At 42.5% G+C, this 27700-nt stretch overlaps 1 protein-coding gene and 2 long non-coding RNA genes across 9 annotated transcripts; all 3 read right to left on the bottom strand.

Annotated features, from left to right (window-relative positions):
- Window positions 1-7442: 7442 nt before the first annotated feature.
- LOC125729203 (uncharacterized) lies at window positions 7443-14824 on the bottom strand. Of its 7 annotated transcripts, none has more exons than XM_049005660.1 (8): window positions 14272-14809; window positions 13487-13558; window positions 13236-13344; window positions 11928-11998; window positions 9586-11842; window positions 9323-9409; window positions 9139-9201; window positions 7443-7988 (listed from the first exon to the last, which is right to left on the bottom strand). In XM_049005660.1, the coding sequence occupies exons 3-8, from the start codon at window positions 13300-13302 to the stop codon at window positions 7735-7737; spliced, it is 2799 nt and encodes a 932-aa protein (XP_048861617.1). In that variant the 5' UTR covers window positions 13303-13344; window positions 13487-13558; window positions 14272-14809; the 3' UTR covers window positions 7443-7734. The 7 variants fall into 7 exon arrangements, 6 of the variants coding, with proteins under 6 accessions (XP_048861617.1, XP_048861619.1, XP_048861620.1 ...); XM_049005662.1 differs by having other exon boundaries at window positions 13236-13341; XM_049005663.1 differs by having other exon boundaries at window positions 7443-8593; window positions 13487-14824.
- A 180-nt stretch (window positions 14825-15004) lies between these two features.
- Window positions 15005-16734, bottom strand: LOC125729202 (uncharacterized). The gene is made up of 4 exons (XR_007389665.1): window positions 16566-16734; window positions 15929-16356; window positions 15292-15719; window positions 15005-15082 (listed from the first exon to the last, which is right to left on the bottom strand). It is a non-coding gene; the product is annotated as an uncharacterized LOC125729202 (long non-coding RNA).
- Window positions 16735-17210: 476 nt separating this feature from the next.
- On the bottom strand, window positions 17211-20008 carry LOC125729205 (uncharacterized). The gene is made up of 5 exons (XR_007389668.1): window positions 19537-20008; window positions 18290-18413; window positions 17984-18146; window positions 17652-17844; window positions 17211-17475 (listed from the first exon to the last, which is right to left on the bottom strand). It is a non-coding gene; the product is annotated as an uncharacterized LOC125729205 (long non-coding RNA).
- Between the last annotated feature and the right edge of the window lie 7692 nt (window positions 20009-27700).

Genomic DNA, 27700 nt, shown 5'->3' with positions numbered 1-27700 from the left:
CCCCGTGTGATTTTTCATGGCTCCCGACACCAGATTGAACACATCAGGAAATCCCTGGGCCGCTCGAGGGTCAAGTCCTCCATCTGCCTGGAAAGGTTGGATAACAGCCTCCCCCACCTACCCCCCCCCAACACCTGTGATTCAGCCTCAGTCCCAGCATAGCTGGGGGACCACTGGTTCGACACCAGTCCACATTAGTCCCTAACTGGGGGATATCTCTGGGTATTCTGTATACTGTGCCTCTGATTGGTGGGGGGGGGGATCTATTTCATGTTAATTCTGACAAAAATGCTGGGGACTGCTCTTTGTGAAAATCTAACCTCGTTATTTCGTTCTTTCGTCCATCTGCCCATCCATCTTTCACCATAAATCTCAGAGTCACACATATCCTGGATTAATGATGCCTAACTAATATTGAAACCGGTTGACTATTAAACTGAATTGAACTGTATTTAACTGCAAATAATTACTTAATATTGATCAGAAGGTCGCCGGTTCAAGCCTGGCTTCAGCACACTTGTGGGTCCTTGAACAAGGACCTTAACCCCCAGGTTCCTGGGAGCCTCTACGGGCAGCTGCCCTTTGCTACCAAGCTTTCTCTCACCTATGGAGAGCAAGATGGAGGAGATGAAAAGAGAATTTCCTTATAGGGTTCAATGACGTATAATCATTTCGTCACCATTTCGAGCTCCAGTTTGCTGGAATATGCCAGCATTGAACCTGAATATTTGATGACTTGCAAGGATTATAGAAAGTAGGACTAAAACTGGGAATGGCTGGTCTTCTGTGTTCAGCTTCCTTAAGTTCAGCGAGCAGTACCTGAACCATGACCCCATGATGCAAGGCTGCCCCCCCAGCAACCCCTGGATAACAGATGACACGGCACTCTGGACGCTGAATGCCGACATGTGAGTGTGCGTTACCGCGCCCCATCCTGCCTCTTCAGGGCCACACCCCCAGAGGTGACTGTCGTCTCTTCACTTCCACGCCTCCTGGTGCAGGGTGGAGACACCCACCAAGCTGCGGGTGGAACGATGGGGGTTCGGCTTCACGGAGCTCCTTAGGGACCCTCTGGGACGGTGCAAGTTCAGGGAGTACCTGGAGAAGGAGTTCAGTGGTGAGCAGCATGTAGACCCCCCCGCCCAAGTAGATCAGCTTCATGGAGGCATCGTCAGCAAGTAAGAATCATATTCATTATTTGATCACTGCGGGCCTATTTGGGCAGTGTGTGACTCAGCAGATTGGGATTCATTGCAGGAGGTCATCAGCTCAAATCCCAGAGTCAGCTGAGTGACCTCACTATTGGGCCGTCGATCAGTTACTCCAGGGACTGACTGACCCTGCCCTCTCAAAAAAAAAAAAAAATAGGATCTAGCATCTGCTAAATTAATAATCATGATCCCTCTATGAAAGGCAATTCTCCTCCATATTGGCATCGTGATGAGCGCCTCCTGCAGGTAGCTGATGCATGCGCTGTTTCATTCACAGTGGAGAACCTCTGTTTCTGGGAGGCCTGTGAGGACATCCGGCACGGCGAGAGCGCTACGATCCCGCAGAAGGTGGAAGAGGTCTACAAGTGAGTGCGACCTTGTGGCCCAGTGGGACAGTTTGCATCCCAGTTGAATTTAGAGCAGGCCCTGATGTGGCACTTGCTTACTCCCAGTGGGACTGCAAAGCTCAGGCTCATCACTTCCTTCCCCCCAGGCAGTTCCTGGCCCCGGGAGCCAGCAAGTGGGTAAACGTGGACAGCAAGACCATGGAGAAGACCCTGCAGGGCATGAAAAGCCCACATCGTTTTGTCCTGGATGACGCCCAGATGCACATCTATTTCCTGATGAAGAAGGTAGGAGCATTAACTGTGCACAGCCATGAAAGTGGATGACAGCTTCATTAAAACGGGCTCTCGGCCTCTCCTCTCACCCTCAGGACTCCTACGCCCGCTATTTAAAGTCCGATCTCTACAAAAACATGCTGGCTAGAGCCATAGAACCACAAGAGACCAAAAAAAGGTAAAACTATTATCTTCTATAAAAGGGGTCTTTCTGTAATATATTCCATGTATTTTATATAAGGGGATAAGACTCATATTGGTGTGGGATACACACAGGTTCTGTTTCTGGGGTTGTTAACGATTAATTCCAGGGATTTTTGGGCTTAGTGTGAACTGCTGGCTTCAGCTTAGCTTCGTCACTAAGACTACACAGAGTTCTGTAATGTTAATTGCTTTTGCGTCCCCTGTGATGCTCTCCAGTTTCTGTTTGTAATTCCACGGTAGTCAAGGATTTTCCAACATGGCTGACTTAGAAAAGGCAGTGCCACAAGTGTTAGCGGAACGCTAACATGTTCTCCTTCCCATCATGCCCCAGTGTCTTTCCCTTTGTGAGACGCCAGCGGCACTCCAGCCGTAACCCTGCCCTTTTCGCCCAGGCCTTAGAGGACAACGGCAAGACCAAGTCCCTGGGGTCACCAGCAAGTCCCACAGCAGCCTGCTCTTCCTAACACTGCCTCCTGGGGGGGGGATGCACTCTGAGCTCACTGCTGCCCCACAGAGGCTGTTTGGGGGCGGTGCTCTGCTGCTCTATTTGACGCAGTCTTCCAGGATTTTTAACTTCGGATGTATTTTTATTATAGTGTCATGTTAAATAAGAACAGACTAAATTATGGTTTAGATCAGAAGTGAGAAAAGTCCTGTGTCTCTATATATAGGAAAAGTTTATTTCATTAGTAACAGACAAACCATAGTTGAGCCAAATATTGCCTTATTACTAAGTAATAAACATCTGCATACAACTTTCACTGAAACAATGGTTGTAATAGATAAATAGCCATTTAAAACTTGGCATTTAGCTCAGTGCTTATAATGTGGATTGTGTCCCATATTCCAGATCAAAACTGTGCAGTTTCGAACCTGCATCATGTCTGCTTCAGATTCCAGCAGCTTCTCTCATCCTTTGTTCATTTACTTCTTCAGCATTTCTCAATAAATTAAGCAAGTTTTTAATTCACCTTTAGTGGAATTCTGTCACTTAAATACCAAAATAGAATAACACAGGTGTCGTACTTTTCAACCATTTTTCTTTTGGCTTATAAACGGCATGTGCTACTCTGAGATCACTGACCTGCTGGAGATGTGGTTCGGAACCGCAGGTGACCTCGAGTTCTTTTTTTTTTCCTCCGTGGAGGGAATCAAACAACAAAAGAGATTAGCCAGAGATCCACCCTGCACGGACTTGCTGGTATGATGGGAACGGGACCTAGATTTACTGGAAGCACAAAGAGAGCAAACTAAATTCTGCCCAACAGACAGGCGGAACAAATCGCTACAAAAGGTTTCAGTCACCTGTCTCCCCTGCCAGGACAGCACCTCCCTCCCACAGCGCACCAACAATACATTATACTATTATACCGTGTCTTGGAAAAGTATTGGAATCCTACTTAGTGTTTTAAAAAGCAGCACATTTCTAAATTATCTATATCCCAGTCCCTGAAAGCTATAACTAAAGATTACTGAGGGTAAGATGAATCTCTGCTGCATCTCATAAGTTCATTAAAAATCGAAACTTCCTTTCTTTCAGAACTGAATTTTCTGCCATGTTGGTCTTTAAAATTGTCCATTCGGCTCCAACAAGCTTTCGAACTCCAGTTTGAATGAAATATTGGGCTGCGAATGTGAAGTAGACAGGGTCATGGTGAGGAATGCGTCAGGAATATGGGGCGTGTCTGGAAGTCTGTGTCCATCACCAAAGCCTGTGATATTCATTATTGGCGGTTTGTTTATTGGCTGCTAAGGCTCACAATGGAAGCTCAATACTAAGTGTTTTGAATTACTGAAGTTTGCATGTTGACGGAGCCGGGATGGATGGATGGATGGATAGATAAATGTTTAATAATACATGCAGTACAAGTGTCAAACTAACTTTACCAGACAAGCCCATTAAAACGAGGCTCTCAGTTTCTCTTGAAATTCTTATGTAAAAAAAAAAAAAAATAATAATAATAAACTACTTTGCATGTTACTTTTTAATAGATTTCCTTTTTAAAAAATTAAATCTGACTACGCAAATCCTTCAACTCCTACACTACCCATCAAGGCAATCCTCAGGATTCCAGCAGCACAGAGTTAACTGATGTTCTGCGCGGTTCTTAAAAATGCATGAAACTCGCGAGATAAAAATAAAACAACCGCAACAGAGAATACTGAAATTCCGTCTTCATATTACTGAAACATACAGGATTAAGAGACAACATGAAGTTGGGAAAGGGATTGGTGGGGGGTGGGGGGTGGGATTAAAGGCACTGTCAGCATAACATCATAAAGACGGCACCGATGTCCATTTGCCATGGATTATGTTGTATTCTGCGACTAAAAAGGACCCATAATCTGATTAAGTTCACATCAGACTAATGAGTGAATCTTCTCTGACAGCATTACTGACGCATAGCCCGCCATCCAGAGCTGCATTAGTGCGTTATGGGTTTCTAAGGCCCACCTTAACACAGCAGGGAAACACGTGCTGCTTAGTACGCTATTTCTCGGATCTGTAACATCGTAAGGTCACAGTACAACGTCGTGTCTTTCTGCAACTTTATAGCAGGGCTGAACAGCCAGGTGGCATTTTGGGCATTTTCAAGGTGAGCCGATGGGTAGGCGAGCCGGCAAAAATCTTGGGGAACCCCCCCCCCCTTTCCCAGTCAGCAAAATTTATTGCACAGCAAAAGTTATGGAGACCCCAGCTCTGTAAAATTTACTGTGGGAGTCCAAGGAAACTTTAAAAACACAATATCTCAATCTCCGGAGTCCTTTAAACCTAAAAAATATACAAAGAAATCTATGCTGTGATTCTGCTAGAGAATTTGGGCCCCATGAATGCATATCATATTGGGCCACAAACCCACACCAATGCAGTTATGTTCCAAGTTTTTTACTGTCCTAATCTCCCCCCCTTAACTGCGCCCCAGACTTGATGTTCCACGTTACAATTTCAACCAAATGTTGTGTGTTAAAAAAAAAATTAAATTGTGCACCAAAATTTTTTAACATGAAAGCAAGCATTAATAAAACTTAATCAAATGTTGATTTTTTTTTTTTTATATATAGAATTTCTCATTGTTTTGCTGATATCTGGGAAAACTGGGTTCATGGATCGGGATGGAAAGGCATGTTCAACGCACATTTTTTTTTAAATATTGATTTCCAGCAACTAATAAGCAAATCGAGGGAAATCTGCAAGGTACAAATCTGCAAGGTACAACAGAACCGTTCATCTCATTTCTACCCCGTCAAATCGCGTCCCAGGCTTTCTGGACCTCCCACTGAAATGCATTCAGCGACATCCACCTAAACAATTGCATTACCCCGGCAACGGGACTGCAGTAATCTCATTTAGTCTGAGAATTTGTGTGTCAGAAGGTAGAAAATTAGGATACGGACACGTTGCTCAAAGAGTGCCACGGAGTCACCAGCAGTATCATCAAACACGCCATTTAATACAATAATTTTTTTATCATTGTTTGTATAAATACAAATGATTCTTATTAAACAGCATGACTGACTCGTGCAATACAAATAGGCATATGCATCAAAACCTTTATTAGATTTCAGAAATCACAGAAGAAAATCAAGCTTGGCAAAATAAAAATTATGCAAAATTATCCAGTATATTTCAGCCGTTTCTATAAATGTACGCTAAGGTGGTACTTGCCAACGCCGAAACAATTCTCTCATCCAGTCACAGTGCTCTTTAAAATGGAGATACTTTAATTTATTTAAGGTTGAGTTAAAACACGACATTTAATATTCAGAATAAAATCAAAATCTGATAAGGGATTCACATCGTTTACCGTTTAACTGGTATGTCCATTTTCGATAGGCTTGTTGGGTGGGTAAAAACCCTATTTAACTGATCAGGGTCACTTAGGCAAGTTCACCTTAATTAAAAACAAAATAACTAAACAGCACATAACTAGTCAAAGTGTAAACTCTGCTGTTGGCAAAAACTGTACGGCTGGACCCCCAAGGGCACCAGCGACTGTAGGGCCTTGCTTGGCCAGTAGGGGGCCCCCTTGCACGTGACATTGCAAGGATTTGTAAGTTGTAGGGCGCAGATGGGAAACGAGGTGGGGTAAGAAGCATTTAAAGTGCGGAGCCACATACAGCCATGGGGGTGGGTTTGGGTTTCTAGCACAGCCTGCAAAGACCAGAATAAGTTCCTTTCCTCAACACACTAGCGCCCCCTTGGCCAAACACGACCCATGGTCACCTTGCAAATCATTAAGCTGCCCTGAACCCCACTCTGCTTTCAGTAAGTGCCATTTAAAAACAATGATATACACACATTTTCAGGAGAGCACCTGTGAAGTCACCCCCCCACACACACACACACACACTACTGGCATTGTTTGGCACCCGACCCATGTAAACCTGACCCCGATTTGCATAATTTATTCAGGTATATATCAGAAACCAGGGTTTCTGCCACCTAGAGGCTGTACGGCGCAACAAGAGACAAATCGCCATCAAAAACACAGGACCTGGAGAATCACCCGGGGTGGGGGGGATACATACTGTCACGTACTGGCGTGGGTGGGAGAGGACGCAGGCAGTGTGGCAGTCAGCCAATGGGCGAATTCACGAGAAAAAACACTGTATGTTAAAAACCGCTAGCATCCAGCATGAGAGAAAAAGGTCAAAGCGAGTCAGGGTTTTTCCGGGGGGGGGGGGGGGGGGGCAGGGTTGGTCTTACCTACACTGGCATGGGAGGGGTGGGAGGCATTGGTTAATGGTACAATGTGCAAGACAATTATCTGGGAGAGGAAAATTAACTTCCCCTAAAGTAAAACTAAAGTCACAAGAAAACTGTGGTACCCTCTGTCAATAGACCACACTCAAAAAACTCTGAGTAAAAGAGGAACGTTATTGGCCTGGCTAATCTCTCTCTCTCTCTCTCTCTCTCTCTCTCTCTCACACACACACAGCTTGAAATGCTTTTTACACATTTACACTAATGTATATCACAATGCTACCAAAGCTTTGCAAATGACCACAGAGCGGGACTGACACCCAAGTGTGTGTAGAACCACACACACACACACACACACACACACACACACACACACACACACACACACACACACACACACATACGGGTTTTTAAGTCTTAAGAGGACTTTGCCTCCCAAACCAGTTGAAACATGGTTTTAGGGGACCCACCTTTCCCTTTGCTCTAGAGAAGTGCTGTAAACATCAAAAAAAATATTTTGCTTTGCACAACACAAATATCACTTCATATTAATTCTAAAGTAAATGAAGCTCTTTACATTACCACCTGACACTATGGTAGCATATGGGAACCTCCCAAGAAACTCCCTCCTACGACGAGAACATTGTTTGTGAGGTCATACATGATTTTCCAGGACATCAAATGAACACACACACAAACATGTCCATTCACTGTGCTAGAAGGTCAGTGATGTTTTATTGGACCTCGAATATGCACAAAAACAAAAATGACTTTTTTCCTGATTAATGAAATGCAGATTACTTATGCACAAGTACTAACGTGAAATTAAAATATTAATATTAAAATAATTAATTTTTTATTATAACTTGTAACAAAAGACTTTCTGCAACTTAAGAGTGCATGACACGAGGGCAAATTCTTTACTCCTCAAAAATTAGAAATAAACAATATTTTTCTCCTTGGCATTTTTGCCTCTATAGAAAATAATATATATTCAATTAGACATGGTTTTCCTTTTTAGTGTGATCCCTCTATTTCTAACAAAATCTCTTATATTTTGTACAGTGCGCCCTGCCAGAACAGGGTCCTCAGCTGACTTGCACTGCTGACACTCTGCCATTGTTGCCAGTTTTCCTTTGGTTATATGATCTTTAAAATGTTTCAATACAGCTGTCACCTCCTGTTTTGACCACTGTGTTCGCGACTTCTTCTTTGAGGTTTTAATTGCTGCTGTAAAAACCTGGCCCACTGTCACAGAAAAAAAACAAATCAGTCAGTATTATTTAGATGCAAACACATACAAATAACTGAAGTAGTTATACATGAGATTGCTGAGAATGATAATGTTGAGCTGGGATATAATTTACTACAGTTGAATGTGTAGGGCAGTTCTTTCAGTAAAGAATGCATACAACCTGTATCGAAAAGCTAAATTTGTGTATTAATTACAAAGGATATAAAAATAGTCATTTATGAAGAATGACACCAGAATTCCTGTGCTATAATCTGTAGTAATGTTAAACTTAACATTATTCCATTTAATTAGCACACAGACATTTAAAAGTTATGTTATCCAAGGTTTAGAAAGCTGAGCTTCACAATGGTTTAAAGATGGATTCATACCCAGGTCATACCCAAATTAATTACACATATTAACTGGCTAAATAAGGCAAGAATTCAACACATAGAATATTGCAAATAAGAGAAACAGCATGAATGTCACTACATGAATGTTACTTGATGGGAGACAGAGGGAAATCCAGATTGATCCAGAGTAGCTCTCCATATGGCTCTTTTTCAGCAAAGGTCCCCCACCACTAAAACTCACTGAGAAAAATGACCTCCCTAGAGACCTGTGACAAAAGTCCTGACTCAATTGTGTTGCTTTACTCTTATGATGATTGTACAGACTACAAGGTTTTCTTGCCACTGATCACCTGCCAAAAAATCCCAACATAGATTCACTTCCTAGTAGGGCATGCCTGAACAAGAACTTGGGCATAGTTAAATTGGTCTTTAATATATAGATGCTGATACCAGCTATAAACCTTGGAGGAAGGATGAGAATCTTACAGACAAGAGTTCACCACTGCCAGTCTCCATCCTACACGTCACAACTGTTGCATTGTCTTCTCTAGCTATACGAACCCCTTGAGACATCTCCTGTGAGATTCTGGCAGGCAAACCAAAAACCCAGACCCTTCCTCACTCCTTTACTACAAATGGCTTTGGGGAACACCATTCATGTTGCCACAAGTCCCAAAAGCATCAGAATCTATGGCAACATGTAAGATGTGCCACAACGCCAGCCAAATATACCACTTAGCAGTGGACAAACTTATTGTCTCGGTAATCAAGCTTCTTTCCATAAAAAAATCGGAATTATACTGAAAGTTACCACTGATGGAATCTGTTGAGCCTCCAGCATTATCTTCTGTAGCTGGCTGAATGCTTTGACTTTCTGTAAGAATATGGAACTGCTCAGTCAGTATACATGCAAACAATTCTAGTAGAACATGGAAGAAAAATAAACTGAATATGCTGCTAACACTGCAGAATGCATGAAAATACTTTAAAAATACCATTCAGTCTTGGTGTGCCCAAGGTAGCATCCTCTGTATCACTGTCAGGTTCAGTTCCATCACTGCCATCAGTTAAGTTGATCTCATCTTAAACAAAGAAATCAAATTGAACTAAACTGGGACAATGATGCTACAAAACATATTATGCTCATGTTTTAAAAGTATCTGAGGTGCATATAGTTAACCAATCCAGATGAATGTGCTCAGATTTCACATATTTATCATGAAAAGGACATAGAAGTAGATACTGTACAAAAGCGTACCTTCAATTTCAATTTCATCGAGTGATTTGCCTTGAAAGTTAGGGAGACACCCTTTTTCCATAGCAAGCAGAAGTTTGGATATTTTTGCCAGCTGAGTTGTCGCTTCTGGAAGCCTGTAATACTCACGGTGTACACGAATATCGTGCCCCAAGAAGTCAGCAACTTGATCTAATTCATTGTTTTTCAAATTAAGAATTTGTGATAGAGTGGCCACGTGTTTGCGCAAATGTGTTGACCTGAGATGTTGTGGATTTTGAGCACCACACTGAGTTGCATAGAGCCGCAAGCAATCTTGACCTCTGTAATGACTCTGGCATTTGGGTCTAGCAAACAAGAAGCAGTTATCCTGAACCGCACACTCTGTTCTTTTATTCACCAGAAGTGTTAGGGCATCTACCATATCTGGTGTGAGGAGGACAGCAACCTTTCGACCTCTTTTACCTCTGATTTCAACTCTACTAAAATGACTACAGAGTTTCTGCTCAAATTTGGAAAGACCTACTGCAACATCTGCGTGAAGTAGTGTGTTCTCTCTTTCCTGGAAGCTTTTGAGCTGCATTTTAGATACTTCACCGGCACGCCTACGATTGAAAATAATTACCCTTGCAAGGGTAGCTTTTGCAAGTTCTGCATAACTTTGTGATGATGATGTTTTTTTCAGGTTTTCAGATGCTGCATTGGCAGTAGTTTCCAGGTGTTTATGAAGGAGCTGAACATCATGAGTGAAAGGCAGTGTTGACGGTTTATTGAATTTTGCTTCATTCATTGTGCTTAAAGCCCTGTGTGATATTAGCTCAGACCACTTGGTGGTATATAGCTTTCTGAATGTCTCAGTTGACTTAATTAACTCTTCATCTTCTGCCATTAGACCTCTGCAGTGGATGAGCTCGCAGACCTTTTGCAATGTGTGGCCCAATTTCAATGCTAGGCTTGGCCTTTGGTAGTAGTTTTTTTCTTCGTCATGACCTGACACTTTCTTCACAGCTTCAATAACATGCTGGAAATTAGCTGGTTTTATAGCTTCCTCAAGGCTGTATATAGAGGACTCACTGCGCAATGTTATCAAAAACCTCCCAATTTCTCGAAGCTTCTGACGAATATATTCAAACTTGGTAGGGTCATTTCCATGTTTGTTGAAGAATGACTGCGCTAGCTGAAGAATGCAGAAGTCATTGCGTACAACAGAAGATATGTCATCTTGCTTCATTGCACTCAAGAGCTTCCAAACTCCTCCAGATATCTGCTGCAAAGATGTAGACTCTGCCATGGCAGCCAAACCCAACACTCTGGTCCGTCCCTGATGTTCACTTACTGAACCTGGCTTTGAGGAACATCTTCTCACATGTCGCCATAGTTCTTTACGCCCAAACATTGCTTTGCAGTACATACAATGCACAAACTGTTTTGAATCACAATCTTTGTTTGGCCTTCGTTTTACTTTAAGCAACCCATTTCCTTTCTCTAATACATTGGAATTATGCCGATAGTTCCCCTTGTTCCGAATTTTTTCTAGTAGTCTTTTGCGTTCTTTTGAGCGTTTTGGAAATGACAGTGCTTCTGCAACTTCAACTTCAGTCAAATGGGTTTTTAAATGACGAGATATTTTTGACTGTGGTTTCCCACAAATGTAACAGTAATTCTTATTTTCAGAACAAGAAATGTCTGATGATTGAAGACATTTCTCAGCTCCAGCCATGTTACCCTTTGCTCCTGCCACTGATACATCCTTATAATCTCCAGGCAAATCAAGTGCACTAGTACCACCTATTATTTCCAACTGCTGTTCACTTGTAGGTGTTTTATGGTCTTTTCTGGGCAAAGAAACACGATCTGATCTATTAATTAAAGCGTCAACTTTTGATGATCTTTTGATCTCTGAAAGGCGTTTAACTTGACTGGTGCTTGAAAGTAAATCTGTCCCTTCTGCAGAACTGTCTGACTCATTGTCTGATTCTCCACTTGTCAACTCCTCCAGACAACAAAATAAATCATCCTCATTTAAACAAGACACTTCCCTGGCCTTCAAATACTGTGAACCTTTGCTTACACCTTCCTGGTTCAACTTTGTTTTCTGAGATTTGGTGCACTCTGAGGTGGCAACTTTCACGTTCTGTTCATTTGAGGAACATTTGTTTTGGACATTGTTTACATATCCTGCTGCTAACTCCACTGAACTGCACGATTCACTGTCTGAGTCTGGGACATATTCCTCATCTGAGAGTGACACTTCCTCATCAGAACTTGAAAATCCTATATCCTAGTATCAGAAAAGAGAAAATCACTATGTAGCATTTGTGAAGAGAGATGGTTCATAAGTAAAACTGTAAATATACTGTACTCACCCATGAAAGTGGTTCTTCATCATTCTTTTCAAATTTTGCAAAGCAGTTCTTGTGCCAAAATTTAGAGCACACTATAAGAGAGAAATAAATTGTACTCATATTTCAAATGTATTTAAAATAGGGACACAAATTGTGGCTAATTCCTTTAATCCACAATCAACCCCTATTAGGCCATGATTAGATAAACCCTTAACTGATAGGCATAACAAAAACACACACACAAAATACCAAAGCGTCTTTGAGTTTATGTAAAAGCACTATATAAATAAAAATGTAAAAACAAAGAATGCCCTAGCTAAAAAAGTGCCAGTTTAACATTGGGTCTATGGATGATAATTACATATGTAACAATATAAAACAGTTTAGTCATAAGCGATGATTCCAGGGCTTATACACTTCCTCACAATTAGGATTCATGAAACACAAGTAATATTACCTCTCAATATTACCTCTCAATACATTGTCTCAATATTACCAAGTAATTTTGAGACAGAAAAGTAAAGTTTTTTGATGAATAGCTAATGCCAGGTCTTAACAGCAATCATGTTTGCAAATAGTGAGTTATCTTTAGGATGCTGTGAAGTAACAAATATTTGAATGGGAAGTTTGTACTCAACTACTCTACAAGACAAAGTGCACTGCAAAGAAGATAACTGGCAGTAACCTGGGTTATATAAAAAGCATGTAGAGAGACTTCAGATATGGGGTTTTTCATTATTTGTGATAGAAAAGGTATACTGGTTTATGGTGTTAAATTAGTTAAGTATATAAACAACACATTGTTTATGCTTGTATTTGAGGGCTCATTAACCCATACAAATGTTACTCTGCACTGCACATTTTGCAATGCATGGCATAACTGTCAGATAAAGCAGCATTCCTTTTTTCATTGTTGGAGGTGTTTCTGTGTATTATTATGGTGCATTCTTGTGGTATATTCCTACTACTGTGCCTTCATATACACAAGTAAAAACATTCCTGGCTTGAATGATAAAACCTCTTCATATCACTTTGTGTTTATGGGAAATGAATCATCTAACTGAGACTGGTGATCAGACAATCTGAACTTTGGCGATCATTAATTAATTTAGTGTTAACATTCCCAATTCAAAGTCAGAGAACACAGGGCAAATGCTACCTTTACTACCTGAATTACACCTTCCAGTTTTTCTCCACCAATCCAAAATCACCTTCAATGACACTAATCTAGCAAAGTAACAATTTGACAAATACTGCATAAGAAACACTTTAAAAAAACCTGCATAATATTACTTACTATCTTAAATACTTGCAAGGACTGTTACTGACCTTTACACCTCAGACCAATCCACTTGAGTGGCGCCACAGGTCCAAAACATGCAGAACATTTGTCCATGCTTGAAAAATTTGCATGGATGACCTCATGCTTACAGGGCTGCTGAACAAAACAAAAAGGAAATTACATTCTGAGTGGGAATTCTTAAAGGCTTTTTAAAAATGACACTAAAAATCACAATATCTCACTATAATTCTGTAGATGGCACACCTACATGTCAAGTATAATTAAAACCTTGCATTACCTTCTCAACATTCTCATTTGGAAATGATGATCTGTGACCCCCTGTCTTGCAAAAATCAAGTTTGGTGGCTACCTTCAAAACAGATTAAATGAAGAAGTTCAGATAAACACAAAAAATAATATCTAGACCAGCAGTCAATAAAAACTGCTAGAATCATTGTCATAATTCATAATTTGGGCAGGCTTAGGACCAAGATCACTGACCTCTCAGACAATGTCAATGCATAAAACACATGCTTATGGGAACAGAAACAACTCTTGCAATTATTTGTGCCAGCTTCCATCCATTTTCCAAACCACTTATCCTACTGGGTCGCCCGGAGCCTATCCCAGAATCAATGGGCACGAGGCAGGGAACAACCCAGGATGGGGGGCCAGCCCATCGCAGCGCACATTCACACACCATTCACTCATGCTCACCTATGGGCAATTTAGCAACTCCAATTAGCCTCAGCATGTTTTTGGACTGTGGGGGGAAACCGAAGTACCCGGAGGAAACCCCACGACGACATGGGGAGAACATGCAAACTCCGCACACATGTGACCCAGGTGGAGATTCAAACCTGGGTCCCAGAGGTGTGAGGCAACAGTGCTAACCACTGCACCACCATACCGCCCCATGTGCCAGCTTCTTGAAGTAATATTTCTACTCATTGGAGTATATGAATAAATAAACTTAGTGAATCATTAAGGAGATATAGAGAGGTCATGAAATCGTTTACAAAAACTAGAAAACTATAACATGTAACATACAGTTCAACAGCTTCAATTAAATGGTGTCTGTACCTCCCCACTGTCCCAATTCAACTGAGAATCAGTTTGGCGTTTTGTGCTCCTACAATACACAAAGTGCAAAATAAACTAAAATAAACTAAATAAGCTAAACACAGTAGATGCTTATTCCTAAACACAGTAGATGCTTATGGTTGCTGATCTGGTGACCCATAGATAATCAGCTGAAGTTCACGTGATTGAATCAGTTGAACAATAGTACTGTAAGACTTAGGTCTTGCAGATCTATTTCTATTTTTAAATTTGTGCCACTCATCAAAAGCTATTTTAATTACAGAAAACTAAGGAATATTATATATATTCTAAGTAGCAACTAGTGGAATTAATAATTAAAGTCACTCATCAGTAATCTAGTATTCTCCATGACCATCCAGTGCATCCTTATGGCATTATTGTTGCGAACTTATTTAAAACCACTGTACAAGACCATTTATGACATGCTGAAACATTTGCACGATGCTCTTAAAACCTAATGTACATGCAAAACACTACTTTCTATAAGTAGTATATGCTCCAGTGTGGTGAACCCGCTCAAAAACACAGCAAAAGGCCATCTATGACATAAATTACAGCTTCATATTAAGAAGACCCCCGAGTCCATGTTTCTGTCAAACACTATATACACACACAACTGATAAAACTCTACGCCGAAACACATTTGCAGGGTCCTCTTAAAACCTAGTGTACCGCCAAACTAGGTTTGTGTTTACACACTTACCTCTTCTGTCTCTTCTCTTAGGACATCTGCATGCTGTCCTTCTGGCAACAACTGGACATTCGTAGTCATTCCCACATCGGTTATGTTCTAGAAACACAAATAAAAATATAATTCCATACTGCACATAGTAGTTATGCTGGAGAGAGCAGAATGTTAACAGTAAATGAAATGCTCCTACCACACATAAGCAAAACTATACAACTAAATCAGTACAAAAAAATTACATAAAACTATCATTGACAGAACTGCATTTCTAATATCTAAGCTCCTAATGCATCGCACATAATGCAAATTACCTGTTCCATTTCTTTGCTAAGTGATGAGTTATCCATCAGAGTATTGGCACAGGGGTCTCCCTCAGAAACAGCCTACAAAATAGTTTTCAGAACAATATTTCATGCAAAACACTGCTTGCTATAAGTGGTCTATGTTCCAGTGTGGTGAACCCGCTCAAAAACACAGCAAAAGGCCATCTATGACATAAATTACAGCTTCATATTAAGAAGTCCCCCGAGTCCATGTTTCTGTCAAACACTATATACACACACAGCTGATAAAACTCTACGCCGAAACACATTTGCAGGGTCCTCTTAAAACCTAGTGTACCGCCAAACTAGGTTTGTGTTTACACACTTACCTCTTCTGTCTCTTCTCTTAGGACATCTGCATGCTGTCCTTCTGGCAACAACTGGACATTCGTAGTCATTCCCACATCGGTTATGTTCTAGAAACACAAATAAAAATATAATTCCATACTGCACATAGTAGTTATGCTGGAGAGAGCAGAATGTTAACAGTAAATGAAATGCTCCTACCACACATAAGCAAAACTATACAACTAAATCAGTACAAAAAAATTACATAAAACTATCATTGACAGAACTGCATTTCTAATATCTAAGCTCCTAATGCATGGCACATAATGCAAATTACCTGTTCCATTTCTTTGCTAAGTGATGAGGTATCCATCAGAGTATTGGCACAGGGGTCTCCCTCAGAAACAGCCTACAAAATAGTTTTCAGAACAATATTTCATGCAAAACACTGCTTGCTATAAGTGGTCTATGTTCCAGTGTGGTGAACCCGCTCAAAAACACAGCAAAAGGCCATCTATGACATAAATTACAGCTTCATATTAAGAAGTCCCCCGAGTCCATGTTTCTGTCAAACACTATATACACACACAGCTGATAAAACTCTACGCCGAAACACATTTGCAGGGTCCTCTTAAAACCTAGTGTACCGCCAAACTAGGTTTGTGTTTACACACTTACCTCTTCTGTCTCTTCTCTTAGGACATCTGCATGCTGTCCTTCTGGCAACAACTGGACATTCGTAGTCATTCCCACATCGGTTATGTTCTAGAAACACAAATAAAAATATAATTCCATACTGCACATAGTAGTTATGCTGGAGAGAGCAGAATGTTAACAGTAAATGAAATGCTCCTACCACACATAAGCAAAACTATACAACTAAATCAGTACAAAAAAATTACATAAAACTATCATTGACAGAACTGCATTTCTAATATCTAAGCTCCTAATGCATGGCACATAATGCAAATTACCTGTTCCATTTCTTTGCTAAGTGATGAGGTATCCATCAGAGTATTGGCACAGGGGTCTCCCTCAGAAACAGCCTACAAAATAGTTTTCAGAACAATATTTCATGCAAAACACTGCTTGCTATAAGTGGTCTACGTTCCAGTGTGGTGAACCCGCTCAAAAACACAGCAAAAGGCCATCTATGACATAAATTACAGCTTCATATTAAGAAGACCCCCGAGTCCATGTTTCTGTCAAACACTATATACACACACAACTGATAAAACTCTACGCCGAAACACATTTGCAGGGTCCTCTTAAAACCTAGTGTACCGCCAAACTAGGTTTGTGTTTACACACTTACCTCTTCTGTCTCTTCTCTTAGGACATCTGCATGCTGTCCTTCTGGCAACAACTGGACATTCGTAGTCATTCCCACATCGGTTATGTTCTAGAAACACAAATAAAAATATAATTCCATACTGCACATGGTAGGAATGCTGGAGAGAGCAGAATGTTAACAGTCAATTAAATGCTCCTACCACACATAAGCAAAACTATGCAACTAAATCAGTACAAAAAAAATTACATAAAACTATCATTGACAGAACTGCATTTCTAATATCTAAGCATTGTTTCACACAATGTTCAAACACAAAATCCCAGTAATCTCTGCAGTTCTCATCAACACCATATCCTCACAGACAATGCTTTTGTCAAGCACACTTTCACACGCTGATCTCCCTTTTGCAGGGACAGAGAATTACCAGCATTCTCTCTGCATATCCTCATTCAACACACATCTATATCTCCAACTACTTAAACCTAATAATCACACATACAAGAGTTTAACTGAATTACTTTCCCTGTCCTCCCTACCTCACTTGATGTGCTCTGCTCTTTTGGGTGCAGTTGGTCTTTTTCAGTAGCCACCTGTAAATATTAGTTATATATTATGATATACGATAATCATTGTCAATGAGAAAGGCTTGAGAAAAAGAATATAAACTAATGAAAATACTTTTAATCACTTAAGTAACATATCTGGATTTCACCCTTCTTTTGCAGAAGGATGATTATTTCTAAATGGTTCTTTCATGTCTAAATACCTTGCATCTCCATGGCCAGTCAGAGTCACCGTAGTTATATGTAATTTCTTCTCCAGGACTAATGCTTCTGGTTGCGAATAAACATAGATGGGGCTTTCCTGATATGGTGATTTTTTTCATTTTGCTGTTTGGGCTAACATGGTCATCATTCACCAGTCTCCCAAGGGAGCCATCGTCTCGGGCAGCATCAATGCTGTATCACATAAAGTGAAAAGTCAGAAAAACTACCATATTCTAGTAAATATCAGAGCACTAAAGACATTTAAAAATGAGTATGTCAGCAGTCACCAAAGGCTTATATTATGTTAAAGAACATGCAATGTCATACATACCAAAACAATTTTCCATTGAAATAAAATTCAAACATGAACACTTTGAGGGCATCATGATATATTTTCTGTCTACTTTCACATTCATGCCTGCTGATGAGTTGCCCTCTGTATTCCAGAAGAAAATCTCCCCTCTCAAAATGGAATCTGCTGTATACCCCACGGCCTACAAGAGATAGCAAACACTAGATTAAGATCAGCCTCGAATGCTCCTGCACGATGATCCCTGTTAACAATAAGCACCATAACATTAATACACAAAAAAACCCTGGATAAAATCAAATATTCGTACACAAACTTTAAATTTACCTTTATATGAATTTATATATTTCACATAAAGTCCATCTTTGTCTTTACATGCAGATATAAAATATGCAGCCTCTTGTTTTGGAGAAAGTTTTCTACTTCTCAACTTCGAAGAAGCCATCTCCTCCTGTGAAGAATGATTGATGTTTATTCATATATTCAGTTTATATTATTTAGTTTATGTTTTAAGCAGATATTTAATGCATGACATCCCTTTTATTCTACAAATGTAATTCAGTAAGAACGAATGACTAATAAAGTTTGTTGGGAAATCGAATTTACCAAATGAATTCTGGATATGAGCTAACCTAAAGAGCACAGATACAGCCATACTATCCTAAGGACTTATCGCACGACACCGAATCATCCTCGGTGCAATATTTACACAATGAAATCGCTTTATCTGCACTTAATGACTACATAGTGTTCACCTTTGAAACAGAATACGATCGACAATCTGGTATTTATTGTAAATTTCGAAGCAATGCAGATAATGCTTCCGTATTAACAGGGATTAGGAATGTGTAGGCAGTGCCGGTGCACGTATTCGTCACGTAGAGTTCGGTACATCACTTCGGTACACCAGCACTGGAGAGTGTATAATCGGCGAGACCAAGACAGTCTCCCGGCTCCGTTATACCCAACTCGGTTGCTGGAAACATATCCGACATGCTAACTGATTTGAGACGACATCATCCAAGTGTATGTGCGACCAGAGAAAGGCAGAAACAACCTCCGCAAGTTATTCTCCGTATGGCATTTAAGCAGCTCTGCCAGAAAATTCTAACCTGGCATAAAAATTATCGCTACGTAACTGCGGCCATACTCGGAAGTAGGCGACAATTGGATTGTGTTTTCCCTGCTGTAAAGAAATTGCACCGAACCACGAATCCAAAACCGAAGTTTTTCATTATAGTTATGATGTTTTATTTTAGATGTTTTTATTTATTTTACATATTTATTTTTACAATGTGCGAATAAAAGTCTCTTGGGTTTTGTTAATCAGACACGTCGACAGATTTTAATCTTATAAATGAGTTGGTGGTCTCAGTATTAAAAATAAATAATTTAAAAACATATTCTGTTTTCCCTGCTGTACCGAAATTTCACCGAACCATGAATCCAAAACCGAAGTTTGTATCGAACCGTGCATTTTATGTATGGGTACACCCCTTGGAATTTGCATTTAACTCCAGCAATTTGAAAAGAAAACTTAGTCTATTATTCTATTATAAAAACAATTTTCTTACCTGATTACAGTCTGTTCCACGACTTGGATATTACAGGATATTGTAGTGTCCTCTTAGTCTCCTGCTGAAGTCCACCGATAGAAACGAGGATTCGCAGTGAATGACATACCTCTCAGCCAATCACAACCTTAGATGGCTAGTCCAGAACTAGCCAATCAGCAGCCGTAAATCTTAACGCAAGTGTTATTCTGGTGTTTCTCCGGCTCCAGCCTACAGAGGGCGCGATGCTGAATGCAGAGTTTACACTGTGTGAACTGGTTTTCGTGGTTTTGTGGTGTAAGAGGACTTGGCCCCAAAGTTTGCAGGGGGGGTTTTCTAACTTAGATAAATGCATCTGTATTACAGGAATTATGAGGACACCGTCCCTGTCCTCATAATCCCAAATGTCCCGATAATGTCGGCACGTAATCAGGTGAAAAGTCCTGATAAATCATAAAAACCAACGCACACACACACACACACACACACACACACACACACTCTCTCTCTGAAGTGCTTTAAAAACATAACGGATAAATTATTTTATGTGCAAACTGGGAGGGGGCAACAAAAAGTCGCAAAACACACATGGAATCGATCCCCTCCCCCATCACAACCAACCCTCGGTGAACGAAACCAGAAAGTCAGTCATTGGCATCCCGGGTTCCGGACTTTGCTGAAATGCACGACCGGTGCGGGTTCTGGCGGGGGCTGACTGGGGGCAGGGGGGGTTGGCCTGGTGAGCAGCGCGGCAGTCGCCTTCCACGCATCACGTCTGTGCCAGCTGCAGCTCCTCCAGGCCGTCTTTGCCCAGGTGGTAACGGGCCAGGTCCTTCCGCGTCACCAGTCCCACCACCTGGGCACCGGGAACATGATTGGTACGTAGAACAGGGCATAGATAGCTGGTTATGTTATGAGGGAGGGGTGGGAGTAGCACAGGAAACCAGGGTGATAACCTTGATCTAGATGGATGCCCAACGGCCACTGGCTGAAAACCGATGCAGTAATTTTCGAATTTTACAATGAGAATGGAGATATGTGCTGGAGATGACGAAGGCCTGAGGACCTCGCAAGGCAGACGCACCTGGTTGTCACTGTCCACCACAATGAGGTGCCGCAGACCAAGGGCCCTGAACAGCTTGAAGACACGAGGAAGCGACGTCTCCTGAAAAAGAGGCAGAAGAACACAGTCGCAGAACATGACTGTTTAGTCAAATGTGTCTCTGGTTCTCAAGGACCAAGACCAAGGCTGAGACTGAGACTAGTACCTGCGTGACAGTGTAGGGGGTGGGATTCATGAACTCCGTCAGGTCCATCATGCACTCCCTCTCGTCTTGGGACACATGGATGGACTGGATCGGAGGGAAGCGAGGGTAGGCATCCCGGAAGTCCTTCAGCTGCAGTTTGCGCAGATTGAGACGAGAACGAGCCCGTTCCACAAACACCTGGTTGAAAAGAGTACACCGGTCACAACGTGGATGAGCACACTTCTCATTGGCTTGCTGCACTGACATTCGCAACCGTGTACGCAGTAAACAGACCCCTCATTGGTCAATCGCACTGCCAGTCACATCCAGGTATTCAATAATCAAACCCCTCATTGGTCAGCTGCACTGTCATTCACAGGCATGCATATACACCAAGCACCCTGATAGGTGTTAGTGTGGACAGACATGCTCCTTATTCAGCTGACCTCTGCAGGAACCTTAGGTCACACTCACCTTGTGTTTCAGGAGCACGATAAGCTGGGAACGCAGGATTAAGCCACAGATTTTCCCTGGCTAAGAGCACAAAATTCAGATTAGCAAAGCCCCAAAGTACATCATGTGACAAATCTCCAGGAAAACAAAATCACCCCTAGTGGGAGGGACATACCTCACAGCCATCACTCAACCCGGAGACTACAGGGAACCCGTTGTGATTGGTCGAGGTGTTGCTGAGCACATCCACAATAGTGCCCACTTTCTCCACCAGGTTGAAGCAGGTTACTGGAGAGCTCATAACCTCCCTGAATGGACAGACACACCAAACCTGAATATACAGTGAGAATGAAGCACCAATGTCTTGCTAAAGGCGTGTACTGGGCTCATTGAAGCATTAGCAGGGAAAATCCTGTAGGGGGCAATATACCTGGCAGTCAGGGAGTGGGAGGTGGCTGGGGCATCCCAGTGCAGGAAGGGCACACTCTGCAGCTTGATGTGGATGTCGTATAGCCCCTGTGGGAAAATTCGAGTCACTCAGAAGAGCTTAGGATCACATCTGCACAACATTCATAAGCTGCCACCCCTTGAAGTTTTACTTCCTCTAAGCAGATTTGCTGGCACATTGAGGAACAGAGAAGCGAAACGAGCTGTCACAGCATGATGTGCCACCTTAAGTTAGACAGCTGTGCAAAAACAACGGAAGGGTTCTCAAAATCAGTCACTGGAAGGACAGATGAAAAAAAGATGGCGTCAGACTGGTGGCTAGCTGCACCACCCACACCAAAAGCAAACATGAGACCGGAGCAGTTAACGAAACACGACTGGCCCGATTCCAAGTTCTGCACGGTCTGAAAGGCGATGAGCTCATCACTCACTGACAGGCTCACACATAATGCCAAATGGACCAACCCGCTCCAACCCGAAACGTCAACACTGACCTCCACGAAATAATCGCCCACGATCTTCGCCGTCATCAGAACCAGCATTATGGGTAGGCCGTAGGTGACATTTCCGGTGGCTTCCACCATGATGACAGTCAGGCTGAGGGTCATCCTCACGATCCCACCTGGCAAAGACCTTCGTAAACAGACGCAAACCCGAAGCCTCATGTGCCTCCATGCACCTCTAGACGAGCTCTGAAAAGCAGGCTGACCGCGGACGGACACTCACCAAGCTGGGCGGCGGCTCCAATCAGAGCGTACTTCCCAGGGTCGGCCAAGGTCTGTCAAACGAAACGCCACAAATCATAAAACATGCTCATTCAAAAACTTCGAGGGGGCTTTACTTCCAACAAACATTATGTTAAACTACATCTATGCCGACATGACGCTGGGCGGCCCAGGAAATCGATACAGCACTAACCAATAGGGCACCTTCAAAGAGTCACGTGACTGCTTAAAGAGTAAATCTGATTGGACAACAAAGAGGAAATCAATCTAAAGCGGGTGTTGAAGGAGGCCCTCTGACTTCTAAAGACCCCGTTCAATTTCCTTAATATATCAAAACCTGCAGCGTTTCCATTAAAGTTCTGCACAAACAAGCAAATTTGTTGACAAAGTGAAATTGCATAAAGGGTGTTTCCATTAAGTAACATCATGGAAACAACACCTGCAATTTATGATTCCGTGCCTCAACATGGATTGAGCTTTTCATGAGATACGAGCTCTAGAACCAAGTCATCGTGTCCTACACAGCAACAAGTTCGCAAAATCGGCTTCCATTTCAGTTTTGCGAATCGCCACAAAAACCACTTCAATCAAACTGAAAGCGTTTGAGGGCTTGTCCTCCTGAAATATAATCGTACCCATTAACGGATTTTCAGTTTTGCTTCTTCAAAATGTGCAAAAAAATCAAGGTCAGTGGAAAACGTCGCCACTGTGAGGTTTCTCTCTGCTGAGGGAAGAGTTCTGCTATCGTGACGGCCCCTCCTCCGCCAGCGGACCACGCCGCCTCACCGGCTATACGGCGCTTCCCCAGGAACGGCGACCCGTCCTGATGTACCTGTATGGAATTGTGCGGCGTAATGGAGGCCAGCAAAATGCCAAAGAGCCGCCCCCAGGCGGCGCCGATGAGCAGCGAGGGGATGAAGACCCCGGCGGACACAGTCAGGCCGTATGCCCAGCAGGCCAGGAAGAAGTAGGTGATGGTGAAGATTCCCAGGGTCACGGGATTGTAGGAACCTGCCGGGGGGGGGGGGGGGGGTGGTGGTGGTGGAATTCATCACCTAAGTCAGTGTTTCCCACGTTTTTGCTAAAATGTTGATCATGTAGTTGATCCCCAAGAACGCTAATCTAGCGAAACCAGCTAGTTTTACTTGATTCACCCTTGTAATGAGGATACAGGTGTACAGAAATTATTTCATGATGAATGGCATTTTTCATATGATCATTTCCATTTTTCTACCTGGTGTAAAGTGCAATTTGGAGCCGATCAAGACCAAGCCATGTTACTTTGGTATGTCTTTCATCCACTAGAGGGCATGGATGAACACAGTTTAGTGCCGTTCGAACTTGCCTACGGTGGCATTCGTCAGGGCACTTGAGAAGCGCTCCTGTTCTCCCCAGGCAGGGTGACAGTCCCCCCATCCCAAATGAGGGAAGCCTTGAATAATTGAGGAGGATTGTGTGTATGGGTTTAGCTGTCTGTCTGGGAAAACAATCAGCCAGAAGCGGCCCGTAAACAAACCTACGACACGACAGAGGTGGCAGACGAGTCTGACTGTTCAAACAGCTGCCCCGGACCTAGCCAGCCTGTCACCAATATCAAACACAGGTGTTCATTCTAAAGATGGACAACGGACTGTAATTATAATCTCTTCCAGAAGAAGGGCACAACAGGGGCGACCAATCCGGCTTCAGGTCACGACCCATCCTGCCCTGAAACACGTGCTGGAAACTCCACGGACCTGCGGGGCTGTGGAACAGGCTGCGGACACTCCTCTCCGGGGTGTTGAAGACGATCGTGGCCATGGAATTGTACTCGCCATCAGCACAGAACAGCTGTGAGAGGGATAAGTGGAGGTTCAGGCCTGAGGACAGGATACACACCCTCTCAGCTGTTCAGCCAATGAAATCACAGAGAGCCCACCTCCAGCTGCCTTACCTGCAAGGGGTATTCCTCCAGCTGATCCTCCCCCAGGGGCTGGCAGTCGTTGGAGAAGTAGATCATAGTGAAGAACACAGTGGCCGTCACGGCAGCAACCAGTATGGCCTCGATCACCTGCAGGCAGGGCCGGTGGATATACCTGGGGATGGGGGGGCATGGTGGCTCAGCTAATGATTTTGTTGTGGGACAACTTTCATTTGCATCAAACCAGTGTGGGGCAGTTTCAAGGTCAGCCCCACAGTCTCGGGATATATTTATTTAATTATTTAATTTCAAGTGTTAAGATGCCTAAGTTTCAGACAGGCGTGACACAGTAAAAACCAAACAGGCCTCACTTACGTGCACACACACAGGCAGAGGTACGCACACACACACACACACACAGGCACACATGCGCACAGAAGTACGCACACACACACACACAGGCACACACACGCACACAGGCACACGCACACAGGCACACCTGATCCTGAGGATGGTGAGCCAGTAGTTCAGGACGTTGAACAGTGCTCCCAGCAATCCACCTGCGGGGGGGAAAGAGACATGGGCCCGGCATGAGAAAACCAGAAACAGAACCAGTCCGTTAAGATGTAAAAGAGCAAGGTTTGGGTTTCCACAATAAGACGCTCCCTCTCTCTCTCTCTCTCTCTCACCGAAGGCTCCCATGACGATAAACAGAGGAATCTCATACAGGTAGTACTCCGTGCTCTGAGGGGGGGGGGTAAAAAAAAAGAAAAAAAAATCAATACCCAGAATCCTCCAGTCAAACATGCAAATGACAACATCAACAGACCCTACAGGACTACACACATGGGGGCACCTCTTGTTTGCCTCTTTTTTTTGTATTTAATTTTATTTTATATATATATATATATATGAGTAATTTCTTCTATTTTCTAAAAAGTTACTGATATCTAGTTGGATGGCTAGATGAACACCGCTTCAGTTCCCAAACTTCTCCTCAGGGGCACCTCAGCCGTTCCATGATTTTGTTAAATTTCACCAACAGCTGAATTAAAAAAAGTTAAATATACTGGCTTAAAAAGTCAGTGAGAGACTGACTAGCTGTATGAGGTGTGCTGGTGGCCAAGTCAAAAAAAACACATGGCTGCATTGGACGGTCGCTGCAAATACTAGGATGATTTTAGCAGAGGTTCTGAAATGGCGAAGTTGACACACTTTCACAGGCATAATATCATAGTTTTACACCAACACGAGGATAATCTAAATATCATTTTCTTTGCCTGCCTAAGACTTTTGCACAGTAGTGTATAATTTTTTAAAAAATGGTGAACGTGTTGTGATCCTACAGGAAGCATACAGTGGGCATCCGGGGCAAACGTTTCCCAAAAACTTCAGGCACCGAAGGCGGGAAAAATTCTGCTGCGTTTAAAAAAAATAAAATAAACAACCGTATCTGCATACCATGTAAACTGCTACAGGTGCCTCTCTTGTAACGAGAAACATCCACAACCATGGCTAACATGCCTACCTAAACCAGGAGGCCCAACTAAAACAGCGCGGTACTCATGTCCACCGAGGTGATGACTATATTTCCAGCCCAGGGGGCCTCCCAGGAAAGTCATGCGCTGCGGGGTGGGGGCTGTGTCCAAGTCCCCCAACAAACGTTTCATGGTTTCCTTTCCAACCCATGTGACCAGAAGGCAGGTAAAAATACATCACTGCTCATGTGACAGGGTACCGAGTCGAGCCCTTTCTGGAAATAACAGCTCATCCTTTTCTCTCTCACCCTTGTTTCCCCATAAAGTTCACAGATCAGCCCCTTCTTGAACGGCACGGACAGGAAAGACCAAAACATGTTCGGGAACAGTGTGAACTTGGTCTCATTCTGGATTTTGGTCAAAATTATACCGTCTTCTTTCGCCTTTCCCAAACGAGGTAATGATTATAAAATGCTCTCCACTCTAAGTTGTCCAGACATCCATAAACATCACATTTTCCCCACTGACTAACGGGAGGCAGGAAACCAATGTCAGAGGGTAACGGCCGACATCTCCCAAGAGCTACTTGACTTGCGGACAGCATACCATTGGCCAAGACAACCAGATCAATTACCGATGCCCAATATTTTGATTTTCAAGATTCCATCTACAGACTTTTAAAAAGGACAATCTACATCACAACACCGACAGAAATGGGAAACTTACATCGTTGTCAAAGCGTCCAAAGTTGATGAGACCTGGGTTACTAAAATCTCCCGGCTTGTTGTGGTAGATACTCATGAAGAAGTTCAAGGTGAAGGTCGAGATCATGGAAGCGAAGAACTGAAAGATACGGGTCACTGAATAGTTACATTTCACCAGAGCCCCGTGGCGGGGCAAGGAGATCAGGTATGCTAATCGGAAACGTCACTCACGATTCTCCAGGGCAACATCTGGTTCCAGAAGGAGGCTCCCTCCTCCAAGCTGAAAAGGACACCACCTGCAAAACCGGAAACCATCAGAAACTGCTGCATAACTGCATTACTCACAGATCAGCTCCACTAAACTGGAAATATTCAGCAAAGGTCATACAGGGGTCTTTATTGCAAGGATAAGACTCCACTGGTGTGACTCCATGCCTTTGTGGCATTTTTTTCCTGGATTATTCATCAACACAGAGCCACCTTGTACTTTCCATCCTGAAACCAAAAAATCAATGGCGGAGGCCGAAGAAGCCCAACGCTGACAGGACACTCTAATAACCTTTTTTTTACTCATCATAGCTTCCCTTCTTCCTTGAGGGTAACATTAGATTCTGGAGGCATGGAACTGATCTGAGATCAGAGCTTCGGGTGTGTATATGGGTGTGTCGAGACTAGATGGTCAGTATGGATAACTAAGGTGCACTAAAATTGGGTGAGCAGGCAAGGCATGTCACCCAGGTTGTGTGACAATTATTTTATATATATGTATATATATATTCCATCCACCATCCCTCCTTTACGGAGAACTGCGTTATTTTTATTGTCCATTACGAAGAAAAAAAAAACTATATATATATATATATATATATATATGGGTGTATCGAGACTAGATGGTCATTATGGATAACTAAGGTGCACTAAAATTGGGTGAGCAGGCAAGGCATGTCACCCAGGTTGTGTGACAATTATTTTATATATATGTATATATATATTCCATCCACCATCCCTCTTTTATGGAGAACTGCGTTATTTTTATTGTCTATTGCAAAAAAAAAAAAAAAAAAACAATACATATATACATATATATTTATGGGTGTATCGAGACTAGATGGTCATTATGAATAACTAAGGTGCACTAAAATTGGGTGAGCAGGCAAGGCATGTCACCCCGGTTGTGTGACAATTATTTTATATGTATGTATATATATATTCCATCCACCATCCCTCCTTT

Source organism: Brienomyrus brachyistius, unplaced genomic scaffold (genome assembly GCF_023856365.1).
Source record: "Brienomyrus brachyistius isolate T26 unplaced genomic scaffold, BBRACH_0.4 scaffold567, whole genome shotgun sequence".
Lineage (NCBI taxonomy): Eukaryota > Metazoa > Chordata > Actinopteri > Osteoglossiformes > Mormyridae > Brienomyrus > Brienomyrus brachyistius.
This window is presented reverse-complemented; position numbering and strand designations above follow the sequence as displayed.